At 42.5% G+C, this 15,246-nt stretch overlaps 1 protein-coding gene and 6 non-coding genes across 13 annotated transcripts in view; 5 read left to right on the top strand and 2 right to left on the bottom strand.

Moving 5' to 3' along the window:
- LOC138052622 (uncharacterized) overlaps nt 1-8,854 on the top strand; it is a 9,895-nt gene extending 1,041 nt beyond the window's left edge. The window contains exons 1-4 of one of the 7 annotated variants that reach the window (XM_068899166.1): nt 1-384; nt 6,478-6,555; nt 6,976-7,161; nt 8,493-8,854. The exon at nt 1-384 is cut by the window's left edge and continues 1,041 nt beyond it. In XM_068899166.1, coding sequence (XP_068755267.1) covers nt 6,497-6,555; nt 6,976-7,161; nt 8,493-8,694 — 447 coding nt within the window. In that variant the 5' untranslated portion in view covers nt 1-384; nt 6,478-6,496 and the 3' untranslated portion in view covers nt 8,695-8,854. Of the gene's footprint in view, nt 385-5,718; nt 6,560-6,975; nt 7,245-8,492 lie in introns of those variants that run through there. The other 6 variants (XM_068899165.1, XM_068899163.1, XM_068899164.1 and 3 more) reach the window with 6 other exon arrangements.
- Nucleotides 8,855-9,852: 998 nt separating this feature from the next.
- On the top strand, nt 9,853-9,969 carry LOC138054695 (U5 spliceosomal RNA). The gene has a single exon (XR_011133350.1). It is a non-coding gene; the product is annotated as a U5 spliceosomal RNA (small nuclear RNA).
- Nucleotides 9,970-10,344: 375 nt separating this feature from the next.
- Nucleotides 10,345-10,463, top strand: LOC138054742 (U5 spliceosomal RNA). Its single transcript, XR_011133393.1, has one exon. It is a non-coding gene; the product is annotated as a U5 spliceosomal RNA (small nuclear RNA).
- A 1,264-nt stretch (nt 10,464-11,727) lies between these two features.
- Nucleotides 11,728-11,848, top strand: LOC138054740 (U5 spliceosomal RNA). Its single transcript, XR_011133391.1, has one exon. It is a non-coding gene; the product is annotated as a U5 spliceosomal RNA (small nuclear RNA).
- Nucleotides 11,849-12,342: 494 nt separating this feature from the next.
- LOC138054767 (U5 spliceosomal RNA) lies at nt 12,343-12,464 on the top strand. The gene has a single exon (XR_011133416.1). It is a non-coding gene; the product is annotated as a U5 spliceosomal RNA (small nuclear RNA).
- Nucleotides 12,465-14,075: 1,611 nt separating this feature from the next.
- On the bottom strand, nt 14,076-14,195 carry LOC138054714 (U5 spliceosomal RNA). Its single transcript, XR_011133368.1, has one exon. It is a non-coding gene; the product is annotated as a U5 spliceosomal RNA (small nuclear RNA).
- Nucleotides 14,196-15,010: 815 nt separating this feature from the next.
- LOC138054704 (U5 spliceosomal RNA) lies at nt 15,011-15,130 on the bottom strand. The gene has a single exon (XR_011133358.1). It is a non-coding gene; the product is annotated as a U5 spliceosomal RNA (small nuclear RNA).
- Between the last annotated feature and the right edge of the window lie 116 nt (nt 15,131-15,246).

The following is a 15,246-nucleotide window of genomic DNA, read 5'->3' on the forward strand; positions in this document are numbered from 1 at the left end:
CTTAGTATCGAGTACTTTTCTGCGGTTCTGATATCAATATTACCCGATTAAAGAGTGGCTTATCTTCTTTTCTGCCAAGGACCATAGCCTGGTACTTTTCCGGATTTGGTCTCGTGCCATTTTGAATAAACCATGTAGTTGCGTTCTCAAGATCACTATTTAGGTTGTCTTCAAGGGCACGTACGTTCTTATTGGAACAATGGATATTTGTATCATCTGCATAATTAATAATCCTGCATTGCGTTATTGAATACGCCAAATCATTTATAAAAATATTAAACAATGTAGGTTATCAAGACAGAGCCTTGAGGGACTCCTCTTAACACCCCTTCCCACGTGGAGAAGGCGATACCGAGCTTACATACATACATACATCATTGATAGGTAGGTTTAAAAGGGGCAGCCAAAGGGCTGATATGGACCTACACTCTTTGATGGCGAGAAGAGAGATAGCTTCGCATTAAAGATAGCGCTTGAGCACCTAAGCCATAGAATTTAAGTTTTTTCAGAATTAAGTCATGTGGTAGACAGTCAAAAGCCTTACTTAAATCGATGGCTACTGTGCCAATAATGTTGTGATTATCAAGATCTTCCATCCACTGTTCAGTGAGCGCAAGGAGTGCCGTCGGGCACCCATGATATTTTCTGTATCCAAACATAAAATTATGAAGAATCTTCGCTAAGTGTACTGTCAATTGTTGATGAATAAGATGTTCAAAGATCTTAGACATTGCTGGAAGAACTCTGACTGGTCGGAAATTCTCCTTCTCTAATTGTGAGTCCTTTTTATGATGTGGTACGATCTTTCCTCGTTTCCAAGAGTCAGGGACTGCTCTCTGTGACATAGCGGCACCAAATTAGCACCTATTGTATATTACATTTCGCATACGCATATGTAAGTAGGTTGGCACATTATGCATGTAACATAGCGGCACCTAATTAGCACCTATTGTATACTACATTTCGCATATGCATATATAAGTAGGTTAGCACATTATGCAAGAGCAGAGAGCACACACAACCACGCGGTGTGTGTGAATAACGAGAATAAACTCCATCGACATCCGACTACATGGTGGCAGCATTTTACAAGAATAATCGCTAGAGTCAAATCGAAAGAGGCCAGCAGAAGCGAATTATGGCAACAGCAACGTCTTTTGCGTCGCCACAGATGAACTGGGACGCTCCTGATCCGATAATTGCATTCGCAAGATTCAAACAAAAATGTCAGCTTATGTTCTCAAGCGTGCTCAAAGCCGCCGATGACGAAGAAAAAGTGAGCTATATTTTACTCTGGTCGGGTGAAAAAGGTCTGGATATTTACAACAGTTGGACATTCACAAAGGAGGAAGAGAGGAAAAAACCTGCCATTATTTTCGAACGGTTCGAGAATCAATTGGAGCCGAAGACGAGTCATCGAATTCACAGATACACACTACAAGGAATGCGACAAGAACAAAGCGAGCCAGTGGATGATTTTATCTCAAGATTAAAAAACCTAGCAGCAAAATGTCAATTTCGCGACAGCACCGAAGTCGAAGACAGAGTTCTAGATCAGCTTATTTGGGGGTCAAAAACCCCGATGTCCAGAAGTCCCTCATAGGCCGAGACAAATCATTGACCCTTGCAGGCGCTATCGAGATTGCAAGAAGCAACGAGGCGACAAGTAAACATATGAAGACATTGGCAGGAAGTAGCGAAAGCCATCAAGAGGATAGAAGTGTAGATGCCATTCATAAGGAACAAGAAAGGGAATCCTGTAACAACTGCGGAAAACAACACCCGAGGAACAAATGTCCAGCCTACGGTACACTATGTCGAAAATGCGGCAAAGGTAATCATTGGCAATCTGTCTGCCGATCCAGTAAAAGGAAACAATTTATCCAAGGAAGAAAGCCGGTTTTCAAAAAATCTATTCACACGATTGAAGACAGAGGTGATGAAGACAATGATGAAATTCTCACAATTAGTACAATCGAGGTTAACACCATAGAAGACTCGCAACATTCGATGACACACGACACACGCGATGAAGTCTTTGCAACACTGGAAATAACCCAGCCTGAAAAGAAGCGGAAAATTAATCTCCAGTGCAAGGTGGACACAGGTGCACAGAGCAATGTTTTGCCTATCAGGCTACTTCGCATAATCGCCCCAGAGAAGTTTGATGACGAAGGAAACCTCAAACCAGAAGTACTGGAAAAGAATGAAGCCGTTCTCTCAGCATACGGTGGCTCTGTAATTAAGCAGCTTGGCACTATAAACATCTCGTGCAAGTACAAAGAGAAGAAGATTAACTGCATTTTCTACGTCACGGATACTTCAGGGCCAGCTATCCTCGGTCTAAAAGCGTGCATTGCACTAAAACTAGTCTCCCTCCACTGTACGCTAGGAATAAATCAATTAAACCAGGCTGATCCAAATAGCAGCTTCAATTCTCCAGCTCAAAATCCGGGTACTTGCAAGAAAAACTCGAGTTACATTGGAAGTCATATACCACTAGAAGAGCGGCCATCAATCACAAGTAAACAAGAGCTGATGGATATGTACCCAGAATGTTTCAATGGTACAGTTGGATGTTTTGATGACTACACATATCACATCACACTGGATCCTGAAGTATCACCGGTGGTCCATGCACCCCGCAAAGTACCTATAGAGTTGAAAGACAAATTACAAGCCGAATTACGCGAGATGGAAAGCCAAGATATCATTGCGAAAGTAACCCAACCTACGGATTGGGTCAACTCCCTGGTCATTAGAGAAAAAGAAAATGGGCGACTTCGGTTATGCCTCGATCCCAAAGACCTGAATAAGGCGATCAAAAGAGAACATCATCCCATACCCACTCTAGAGGAAATCACACCCAAATTATCAGGAGCAAAGCTTTTTAGTAAGCTCGACGCTCGCAATGGCTATTGGAATGTCAAACTAGATGACGAGTCCTCATACCTGACAACCTTCAATACACCATTTGGACGGTATCGTTTCCTCAGAATGCCGTTTGGTCTACGAATGAGTCAAGATATCTTCCAGTTCAAGATTGATGAGACGTATCGTGATTGCCTGGGAGCCATTGGTATTGCAGATGACGTCACAGTCTATGGAAAGAACGATAAAGAGCATGACTTACACCTGCATGAAACCATGGAACGTACCAGACAGGCCGGCATCAAGCTCAATGACGAGAAGTGCGTTATCAAAACAAAGGAGTGCAATTTCTTTGGTATGCTCTACACACCAGACGGTGTCAAACCCAGCCCAGATAAAGTCAGAGCCATAGAAAGTTTAGAACCGCCTAAAGACAAGAAAGAGCTTCACACCTTTTTGGGGATGGCAACCTACATGAGCTCATTCATCCCCAATTTAGCTGACCACACTGCCCCCTTAAGAAACCTCTTAAAGGAGAACGTTGATTTCATATGGAATCCATCACATTCGAAAGCCTTTGAGAAGGTGAAGGCATTGATATGTACCACAACGACCTTGGCCTACTATGACAGAAAGGAACCAGTTGTCCTCCATGTTGATGCATCAATTAAGGGCTTGGGCGCAGCTCTCTTCCAAAACGACAAGCCAATAGCCTTTGCATCGAAAGTACTTACCCCTGCGGAGACCAGATACGCTAATATCGAACGGGAACTATTGGCAGTGGTATACGGCTGCGAAAAATTCTATTCGTATCTCTATGGAAGATCGTTCGTGGTTAAAACAGACCATCGTCCCCTGGAACAGATCCATAAAAAGAACCTGATGCAAGCACCTCCACGCCTTCAAAGAATGCTGTTGCGTTTACAACCTTACGACTGCGTCATTAAATATCTTCCAGGAAGAGAAATGGTTACAGCTGACGCCCTGTCACGCCTTTCGCCGTTGGATGAATTTGAAGTGTCGGACATGAATGTGAAAGTTCACCATCTAATCAGAATCACCCCAGTCAAAATGGAAGAGTTCAAAAAGGAAACTGCGAAAGATGAAACCCTGCAGCTTCTAGCCCACAAAGTTATGCAGGGTTGGCCTGACAGTGGGAAGAAAATCGTTTCGGCGCTAAAACCATACTGGCCCCTACGAGATGACATATCAGTAGAAGATGGGCTGATACTTCTTGGAAGCCGTGTTATAGTACCTGAATCCTTGAGAGGCAACATCTTGCAGCAAATCCACGGAGGGCACTTTGGTATGGAAAAATGCAAACTACGAGCCAAATCCTGTGTTTACTGGCCAGGCATATACAAAGAAATTGAAAACCTTGTAAACTCATGTTGTGTATGCAAGAAGTACCACAATTCTCAGCAAAAGGAGCCAATGATACCAACAGAGATCCCTTCAAGACCGTGGAAAACACTTAGCGCAGACCTTTTCTACGCTCAACAGTCGTGGTTCCTCATAGTTGTCGACTATTACTCCAAGTTCCCATTTGTCAAGAAACTCCAAAACCTTACATCCGGGGCTGTTGTTAATGAACTGAAAATGCTATTCGCAGAAAATGGAATCCCAGAATCTCTTCAATGCGACAACGGCACTCAGTTTACATCCGGCGAGTTCCATCAACTGGCAAACCAGTACGGGTTTGAAATTGTGACGTCATCTCCACATTACCCACGTGGCCATGGGTTTGTTGAACGCCAAGTCCAAACGGTTAAGAAGACGATCCTGAAATGCAGAGAGACTAAAGAAGACATAGATCTAGCCCTGCTGGCTCTACGAACGACGCCCCTGAGTTCCAATATACCGTCACCAGCTGAATTACTGAATGGCCGAGTATTTAAATCCACACTTCCTGGTAAGATCCAGCCATCAAAGAACCAAGAGGAAGTTAGAAATTGGCTCAAAGCGAGACAAGACAACCAATGCCACTATTACAACAGACACACCAAGGAGCTCCCTGAATTACACAGAGACCAAGCTATCTATGTACAAGACCCTGTGAGAAAGACATGGAATCCTGCTAGGGTCATAGATCGGGGAGAGACACCCCGCTCATATCTCATAGAAACTGGAACTGGTGCCCAATTGCGAAGGAATAGAATCCATCTTAGACCGAATAATGCTTCCAACAATTCGGCAAACAACTTTTCGGATTCTATGTCCCAAAGAAGCATGACTGCACAATATTCAAGCGCCATTCTACGAGAATCCACTGCGGCAGGCAATTCAGCAAATGACCCATCAAGTGGCAAGTTGACTATACAGCCCTCAAGCTCCAACCCACAATGCTCTAGTGTAACAGGAGAAGCCGAGAAAGGACCAAGAAAATCCCGCGCGGGACGTGAAATCCGGGCACCGGAAAGACTTAATCTCTGACGCTTGCTTTAATAGTTGATATTAGTATGATACATAAACACTAGACAGAAAATCCCTATATTGTTACCAGTTTTATTCGTTTTCAACATATGTACAAGATATATTGGCCCGAATGAAGATATTGTGTTTTGTTTGTTTTCCATTTAATTAATATAGTTTTAAGAGAAGGGGATGTGACATAGCGGCACCAAATTAGCACCTATTGTATATTACATTTCGCATACGCATATGTAAGTAGGTTGGCACATTATGCATGTAACATAGCGGCACCTAATTAGCACCTATTGTATACTACATTTCGCATATGCATATATAAGTAGGTTAGCACATTATGCAAGAGCAGAGAGCACACACAACCACGCGGTGTGTGTGAATAACGAGAATAAACTCCATCGACATCCGACTACACTCTCGAAGTGATGATAGTATTAGATGACTAAGAGGCCGTGTAATTGATGGAATAGACGCCTTGAGTGCACGTGGTGGTATGTGGTCATGACTAGTTGCTTTGTTTGCTTTCATTCTCTGTAGAGCACTCTTGACCAACTCATGATTAATTAAATTGAACTCGAACTGTTCATCTTGATTCCAGTTCCTTGGAATATTTGACACTGGCGCGCTGACGACGCGACAGAATTTGAAAAAAATCGCATCACCGGCGCGAGCAAAAAATTGCTCGTGTAGCCGCGGCTTAAGATTAAATCTGATTCGTTGATGAAAGGCACGCGCATCAGTGCTAGTGTCTCTTTTGTTTGTTGACGTCACGAAAGTCAAACGGAATTTAGCTCTATTGCTTACACAAAGACAGTTCATAATCCAAATCGGGAAAACACTTAGTAAATGGGACAGGGTTTAGGCAGATACCAATCAGAGAGGAGAGAAAAGGCCGTAGCTAAGAGGCAAGTTAGACATGATCTCTTCACTCTGAGTAGCTTTAAGGAGGATAACACTAGCGCGTCACTCTCCACCAGTCCTGTTGAAAACCGAGGCCAGATGTTTCCTTGCTAAAGATGAGTGATCTCAAATTAGGTTTGTCTTCGGCCAACCTGAATTCAGTTAAGAGGCTGTACAAGGCTCACATTACCAAACGGAATACAGTTTGAGTTTGATGCATAGTCCTGATGCATCATCAAATAAATATTTAAATAACATGCTCTTTCCTTCTTAAAACAGACGGTTGGTCGATCACTTGATGGAATTAGGGCACCACATCGAGCGCATTGCTGCAGCGCGCCAGAACTTGGAAAATGAGTAAGTGAGTGCCATACTGGATGAGAACTTTTTCTTTCTTCAATACACAGATGCTGCACTACATCCCAAACTGTTTGGTAGCTGAAGGGATCCAAATGATAGCAAAATCCTGTATCATCTGCTGCGTCCCACTAGTGCCATGCTCCTTGATAAATTGAAAGCGCGGTTTTTGGCCACAAAGATGTTTGTTATTGTAAATTGTTAGTACCCGGTCTCCTTAAGAAAGAAATAAAAAAAGAAAGTAAGTAAGAAAGAAAAAGAGACACCATGCAAAAGGAACGTGACTCTTCCTGTTCCGTACTGATCGAGGGAAATTGTCCTGATCCTTTAAACAGGAAATTCTGCCCGGTTTTTCCATTCAAATGGAAGGCGTCCAAGATCACTTGACCTTTGAATAAAAATTCATTCATCTTTCTTTAGATTACGAGCTCAAGATCCATCCCATCCCCTCGAGGCAAAGCCGGAAAATCTTATCAAAATTTGTCTACCGAGTGGACCGGTTGATTTACAAGAGGAAACAGAGTCTTTAATGCGAGAAATTTCGGAACAGAAAACACAACTGTACGTTTCGAATCTTAAATGTGATGCATTGAACAAGGCTTTGACGTAAGAGTTAATCCTTGCTCTTAATAAAGAGAGAAGTTAGCAATGTACGGACAGTAATTTTTTGCACCGCGAGGTCAGCCACACAAAGAGCTACGTAGATTTCGGTCTCGTGGTCGATAAAAGGGACCTTTAGATTCTACGACGAGGACGAGAACGAGTACGAGTTTTGACTGGCCGTAGTTAGCGAAAATACAGAGGAAATTTATAACCCGTACGCTTAATCTTAGTCTTTGTTGGTAGCATAGGTTGCTCAGTTATTTTTATTGCTGGTAACTGAGCCTTTTTGTTCAACAAAAAATGCCAAAAATGCTACCATGTTGTTGAATGTTTTGATTCGACGACATTTTTGCAAAACTTCGTACTAAAATGACGACGGTGTCACGTTTTTCCCGCCAAAATGACGCTGGTTTGCACGCGCTCACTGTTGTTTATTGAGAAAATCTCGTACTCGTAGTCGTTCTCGTCCTAGAATCTAAAGCTCTTTAAAGAGTGAAAATACAGTGCATGCACGTGACGTCACGGCTATTATGTTTTTATTGTTTGTATCACAACAACAACAACAACAGTAATTTGTTCAAATATTGCCGGCAATTTTCATACATGGCATTACCTATCAAATTATGCAATGGAAATTGCTGATCTATTTAATTAAAAATAACCGTGAATATCTGTAATCGGCTAACATCATAAACAAAAGTAGCAAGTGATCTACAAACGAAAGGATCCAATATTGTTAAAAAGGAACAAAATTTTTGAATTGATATCAAGGTCTTTGAAGAAATTATAATAATTCTCTTTCTAGTATGCTGTTTTTCGTTTTTGTTTTCTTCTTTTTTGTGCGGCCGGGGAGGTGGGGGGCTGAAGGGGGTTAAAAAAAAAACATATTTATGAATATATTGAGAAATAGGAGAGCTACAGTAAAATGCGTCACAAATAATTTAGTTAGAGATGTCATTTTAAATCGTGCACATCGGACCAGACTCAAATTCGATTTGACCGTTGGAAATCTGGGTACAAATTATCACCTCTATTCAACTGCAAGGGAGGAGAAGAAAGATTTAAAGGTTTAATTTACAACCGTTAGCATTATTGGGTCAGTTGAAATGATTATGCTGTTAGACGGTAGCATATATAGTAGCTAAAAGGCTTACCAGCACAGCAAATGTATTGCGAGAAGACAGATAACATAATTTTTGAGTGGTAAGTTTTCCGTCACCACTATTTGTGTTGTTTAAACGTCATCAGAGGTCATAAATTTGAAGTCCAGAAATCGAATGGCTAACAATGATCCTTTCATTTTTATTTTATTTTATGCTATTTTGGTCATAAAGCCAACTATTAAAGGAGAAAGATGAGTTCCAAAGAAAGAATTCTAGAGATGAATCAATGCTTGCAGCCTTAGAAGAAAGACTTAAAGACCTTCAAGACCACAGGCTAACCAAGGCTGATCAGGTGGATATCCACACTGTGTACTCATTTCCCAATCTTCATACCACAAAATTCCCGATGCGGGTGAAACGAAGAAAAACATAAACATTTCCTTACTTGATTCTCCAGTGTTTTGAGGAAAAAAATTCATAGCACTCCTTTATAGTCGAAACGCATTTTATTTAGGACCATTTTGAGAGCGACAACGTTGGGTTGTCAGCACACTGTAGGTTGAAAAATGAGTCAAATACAAGACAAACCTTATCATGCAACGGAAATCCTGGGAACTGATTGCGTGCTTTTAATTATAATGGCCGAAGGGGTGGAAAAAAAAAGAAAAGATATAACTGGGAATTATTGGGTCAGCTGTATAACGACCCAATCATGGTTTGGACCCTTTTAAATTTCTCCGCAAAGAGATTTTTAAAAACTCAATAGCACGTCATCACGATTGACTTCCTTTATCGACGTAAATACTGCGCCTGTCTACACCCTCTGTTGCGTAATCAAACGCCAAAAACGGGCGCCCAATATTCTAGTCGACAGGGCATTTTGGCGACCATGCACTTAACGTCCATTTCTATGTTTTGTTCTCGTCACGCTCGACAAGCTAGGGAAAGAAAAGAAATGATGGCAGGCAAAGTCGCCGTTTTGCGAGAATAGGAAAACCTGTTTTTGTTTTCATTTCATCATCATGGAATACAATTGGCTTTCTTCCGACTTTTACTTCGAGACGCGGACCGCAACCGGAAGAGAACATTTCCCGTGCCAGGACAGTGGTGTCTCCCAGATTGTTATACGAATTATCTCTTTTGGAGAGAAAATACTTGGCGATTTAAATGTGGTTGTGTGAAGACAAGCCAAAAGGGAAAACAGCTCACTTCCAGTTGTCGTCCCCGTCTCCAAAACGCGCGTGCTTAAGCTCCCTAATGTTAGTTTTGACGCGGACGGAAGAAGCTTCCACGATTCTATGTATCAAAGCATTCACAAAAGTTGAATATATGCAGTGATATTTCATTCCAGTCTGAGAAACGTAAGTCAAGATTGGCTGTTAAAAAACTGCAAAAATAAGCTTTCGCTGTGAATGTAGGTGGATCGAAGCCGTCACCAGCAACGTGACCGAAAAACGATCCAAGAAGTTCAATGACAATCCCCAACACGCATGCGTGATTGACGGCTCTATTTGATATTCGTTGGATGCCGCATCCCACTCGCGTTACCGCGCCAATCTCAACAAAACCTCTTCGGCTGCACTGGTTTTGTTGATTCTGGTTTTCCTTCAGCTGCATAAATCTTTCGCCTTTTACTAAAGATTTCCGTGGAGTAGGACAACTGAATGAGTCTATAGACGATTTTTGTGTCGCTTGCTTGTGGAGGAGCTCGTCATGGATTAAAAAGAAATATCTTTGATACGAACGTGCGATGAAGTTCTGTAGTCATATTTCTTGTCTAAAGAGGCCTTCTGTCAGTGACGGATTCCCGCGAGGTGCGCAAAGCGCAAATGGCAGCAGTTTGATATTTAATTGAAACCTCCGAAATTTAAATCAAGACCTGCTCGTTATAAAACAACACAAAATGTTTGTTTTTGTCAATGCGCGAGGTTCAAAGCCGTCGGCCACGGCTCGAGGAAGTTCATTGACGCTTCCAATCACGCATGCGTAATTGCGCGATCCATTCAATACTTATTCGATAATCATCCCACCTGTGTTACCGGGCCAAACTGAACGGAATGGTCAGTTTAAGCTAATGGGTTATTAGCTCTGGTTTTCCTTCAACTCGCATAAATCTTTCGCCTTTTACTAAAGATTTCCGTGGAGGAGAACATTGAATGAGTCTGTAGACAATTTTCTGTCGCCCTGCCTTGTGGCGGGGCTTCAAGCTAGTAATAGAGGAATATTCCACAACGTATCGGGAGGGCGTGCTTCATCTCGCGCAACAAATCCACCCCGACGAGGACCGAGTGAAACAAATGCTGGTATAATAGTTCATTCATGGTATTATTTTTCGCGTATAGTGATATAAGCTATACGACGGGACGTATTCTACAGGTCTGCTTGGTAAATTACAAACTTTGATTTTGTTGCTCGTATGGTCATTGTAGAAAGGAAAAAAGATGATTTTAACAAATCTAACGAGAATTCAATGAATCTATATGTCTTTGATATAATTCACAGTCATTGATTATAACAACCTGTTTAAGGGCCAACTGGACAAAGAAAAGGAAAAGGAAAGGAAAGGAAAGGAACTTTTTATTTAAGTGTCTAGTCGTTTTAGCGATGAAGCGCTAATTGGGGACACTGTAAACTGAAATGAACAATGAAAGTAAATCAAGTCAAATTTCGGTTTTTGAGGAGAGGGGAAACCGGAGTACCCGGAGAAAACCTCTCGGTGCAGAATAGAGAACCAACAAACTCAACCCACATATGACGCCGAGTCTGGGAATAGAACCCGAACCACATTGGTGGGAGGCGAGTGCTCTCACCACTCCGCCACCCCTGCACCCCTGAAGGTGCCGGATCCTGCAGATTTATGGCCAGTATTGTAAGCTGATGAAATTCCCATGAAACTAGTATATTTTTCCAATATTTCGTCAGGCACGGCCTGACGTCTTCAGGGAGTGACTTGTTTTACCCTAGCTGCTTTCGTCAGGCCATACCTGACGAAATATTGGGAAGGAAAAAAATACTAGCCCCATCCGTACAGCCAACCTTTGTTGCTTTATTATTCAAGCAATTTACATTTGCTGGTTAGATTCACCAGGATCCATTCGAAAAGGATAAAAAGGAATTTAAGATCAACACGATACTGGAAAGATTTTACATTGCATTTATGAGATACGGCAAAGGGCATGCAGGTCGCTGCTTGTCATAAAAGTCATCTGCTACTACGATGAACAAAATCAGTTCTCCATCGAGTTTTCTTCACATTTCGAAAGTAATTGCCTTGATTGCTGAAACAAGCGAAATTTTTTTGTAGTAATTTCAAGAGTACTGTGTGCGTTTCCTCAAAGGACAATTAATCTCACCACACCTCATATTAACATTGCGCATGCCTTCTGTGCCGCAAAATTCAACTTATCCCTCCCACATGGATCGCCGCGGCACTTTGGTTGTGGTCCTCATTTGGCACCACCACTGTTCACTCTGGTTTTCCTTCATTACGTATAAATCTTTCGCCTTTTACTAAAGATTTCCGTGAAGGAGAACAGCTGAATGAGTCTCTAAACCAATTTTTCATCTCCCTGCCTTGTGGCGGGGCTCGCCTAAAATAATGGAATACGTGCGATCAAACGCTGTAGTCAGGGTTCCCGTGTTAGGTCGCAGTGATTCGTTCGGTCAGAAACGAACTCCCTCATCAAGGAAGTGCACAGATCTCGTGCTTTTGATACTATATTGCCCTCTCGGAAGTAACCGAAGCCAAAAAGTTTGTTTAAGGGATAAAGAAAAATGGAAATGGGCTAGTTTTGATCAAGGAAGTGTGCAAATCACATGCTTTTGATACTTAATTGCAACCTCAAGTCAAACAATCTCGTCAAAAAACAAGCAAAGAGACTTCCTCTGTAAATGCGCGTGGTTCGAGGTCGCCGGCCTCAGCGCTTACTGAAACAATCCAATAAGTTCATTGACAATCCCGAACGTGCATGCGTGATTGACAGTTTTATTCAATATTCATTCGATACTGACTGGATACTATATCCCACCTGTGTTACCGCGCCAAGCCGAACAGAATCGTCAAGGCAATCTATCACCGTATTAACTCTGGTCTTCCTTCAACTCGCATAAATCTTTCGCCTTTTACTAAAGATTTCCGTGGAGGAAAACAAACCGAATGAGTCTGTAGATTAATTTTTGTTCGCCCGGCCTTTTGGCGGGGCCCCTTTGAAATGAACTTAGAAGGATGTAAATGATTCCTAATAACGAACATGCACTAATCCAATTCTCCCTTAGGTTACTTGACCATTTTCGTTTGCCCCTCCCCTTTGTTAGATTTTCAAGTATTTTCGTTTTTTAATTTCATAAGACCTCCGTGCTGTTTGTGCGAACCGCGATTGAGAAGGTAAATCGCCAAGTCGAAAATTCAACCACAAAACATATTTCCGCCGCTTTGGCGCAGACGCTAACAATAGGCGCTAACAACAGGTTTCCAGTGTTCCTTGAGCTCTTCCCTTTCGGGCGCAGACATGAGCTGAGCCCAACAAAATTGACCTGCTCCCAACTGTGTGGCTTCATGCCTTAGTAAACGAGTTTCTGTAGCAGTCTAATGATTGTGAAAAGGACAGGCATGCAGGGATGGCGCAGTGGTGAGAGCACTCGCCTCGCACAAAATGTGGCCATGGTTAGATTCCCAGATTCGGCGTCATACGTGGGTTGCATTTGTTGGTTCTCTACTCTGCACCGAGAGGGAGCAGGGCTGGCGCAGTGGTGAGTGCACTCGCCTTCCACCAATGTGGCCCCAGGATCGATTCCCGGATTCTACGCCATATTTGGGTTGAGTTTGTTGGTTCTCTACTCTGCTCCGAGAGGTTTTTTCCCGGGTACTCTGGTTTTCCCCATTCCTCAAAAACCAACATTTGCAGGCGTAGCTCAGTTGGCTAGTGCGCGGCTTTCGGAGCAAGGGGTCCCCAGTTCGATCCTCGGTGACTTCAACGTCTGTTTCCACTTTCCTCTGACCCGTGTAGCTATAGCTTTAAATATCCGTGAAACGGAGCACTGACAGAGGGAGGGGGGGTAAAAGGCGCACCGTCGGCTACCATTGATACCAGTTTCGTAACTGAAGGAACTACCGACGTTAAATAAATTTACTTTACTTCACCTAGAGGTTTTTCTCCGGGTACTCCGGTTCTCCCCTCTCCTCAAAAACCAACGTTTTACTTGATTTGATTTGAGTTAATTGTTAATTTCAGTTTACAGTGTCCCCAATTAGTGCCCCAGCGCTAGAACGACTGGACACTTAAATTCAGTTCCTTTCCTTTCCTTTCGTTTTTTTATATACGACATGTGTAGAACTGCGGTTGTGACAACGGCTATGATGCTGATCATCGCAGTTACAAGGGGAGCCAAATTCTAGTGTTTCAAATACCCACCGACACAAAAAAACTAACTCTATTAGCTACCGACGCAGTACCGAGCGAGAGGCCTCGCTGCTACTTAAGCTGAGGCAGGTTAAACAGACTGAAACAGGAATAATGATGTTGAAAAACATGGATCAACCGCGACAGAAATGTGCAATCCTGAAAGCACCTTAATTAAACATTATATTATTTTTTGTTCTTCTTTTAAAAAGAAAAATGAAAAAGTGAGTCCGAGCAACAGTTTTCCGCCATTGAGTGCGCAAAGAATACTTCTGAGTGAATTATTTGTTGCCTGTAAAAGCGCTGAGGCCGACGGCTTTGCACCGCGCGCATTCACAGCGGCGAAACTCCTTTTTTGTGTCCTGGAACACCTTACGCACGTTCGCGTCAAAAGTTGTCCTTTGATTTGTTACGAACGCCGCCACCAGGCAGGGCGTCATAATATTAGTATATGGACTAATTCAGTTGGTCTCCTCCACGGTAATCTTTACTCAAAGGCGAAAGACTTTTGCGGGATGAAGGAAAACCAGAGCTAACGATATTGGTTGCCTCGACGATTGTGTTAGGCTTGGCGCGGAAACATATGTGGGTTGATTAGTATTGAATAAACCGGTCAATTTATAGGATATCTTGCATTCTTTCGGCAAGCGCGAGGGCCGACGGCCTCGAGCCTCGCGAATTCACGGCAAGTGCTTTTTTGTCGTTTTACGCGAGATTTCTTGTCTAAAATTTTCGAGGTTTTAAGTGTCAAAAGCCTATGATTTGCGCACTTCCTTGATCAAAACTACCTAGAATACGTTACGGAACGTCAGAATCACGGCGTGTGAAGACGTAACACGTAGCCCCAACAACAGTAGCCTGATTTGTATGGAGGGCGTGTCTAAAAAAATAATTATAAGACTAATACATGGCTAGTATAATACAGAATATAACCTATCAAATATAAACTTACAAATAAAACTTAGACCACGAGAGCGTTACGAGGGAATATAGCACGGCGTAACCCAATTGCTTTTTAATGCATTCCTTAATCAATTTAACAACTCCGCTAACTTTGCTTCCTTTGGGAATTGAATTGGTTCCAAAGCATCGCGCCACTATACTTAAAGCTTCTTTTTTAGAAACAGGAGGTTTCAGATCTGTAACTATACATAGATGGTAACTGGTCTGATCACTATCCCTTCTAATGAAAGAGTTTCTAAGGCCGGGAGCGGTGTAGTCATTTAGTATTTTGTAGATTACTATTGACTTGGCACAGAGCCATCTTGCATCAAGTGTATCCCGACAGAGAGACCTGATTACAACGTTTCTATACACAAGCGCGTCAATTCTTCCTTGGGTTCATGACCAGCCCCGCCACAAGGCGGGGAGACGAAAAATAAGTCTACAAAATCATTCATTTCTTCTCATCAACGTAAATATTTAGTAAAAGGCGAAAGATTTGTGCGAGTTGAAGGAGAACCAGAGTTAACGCGAAATAAATGGATTGACGATTCCATTCAGCTTGTCGCGGTAACACAGGTGGGATGCCTTATCGAATAAGTACTAAAAAGCGCTCATTCACGCATGCGTGTTCAGGACTTCGA

Source organism: Montipora capricornis, chromosome 6 (assembly GCF_036669925.1).
Source record: "Montipora capricornis isolate CH-2021 chromosome 6, ASM3666992v2, whole genome shotgun sequence".
In the NCBI taxonomy this organism is placed as follows: Eukaryota; Metazoa; Cnidaria; class Anthozoa; order Scleractinia; family Acroporidae; genus Montipora; species Montipora capricornis.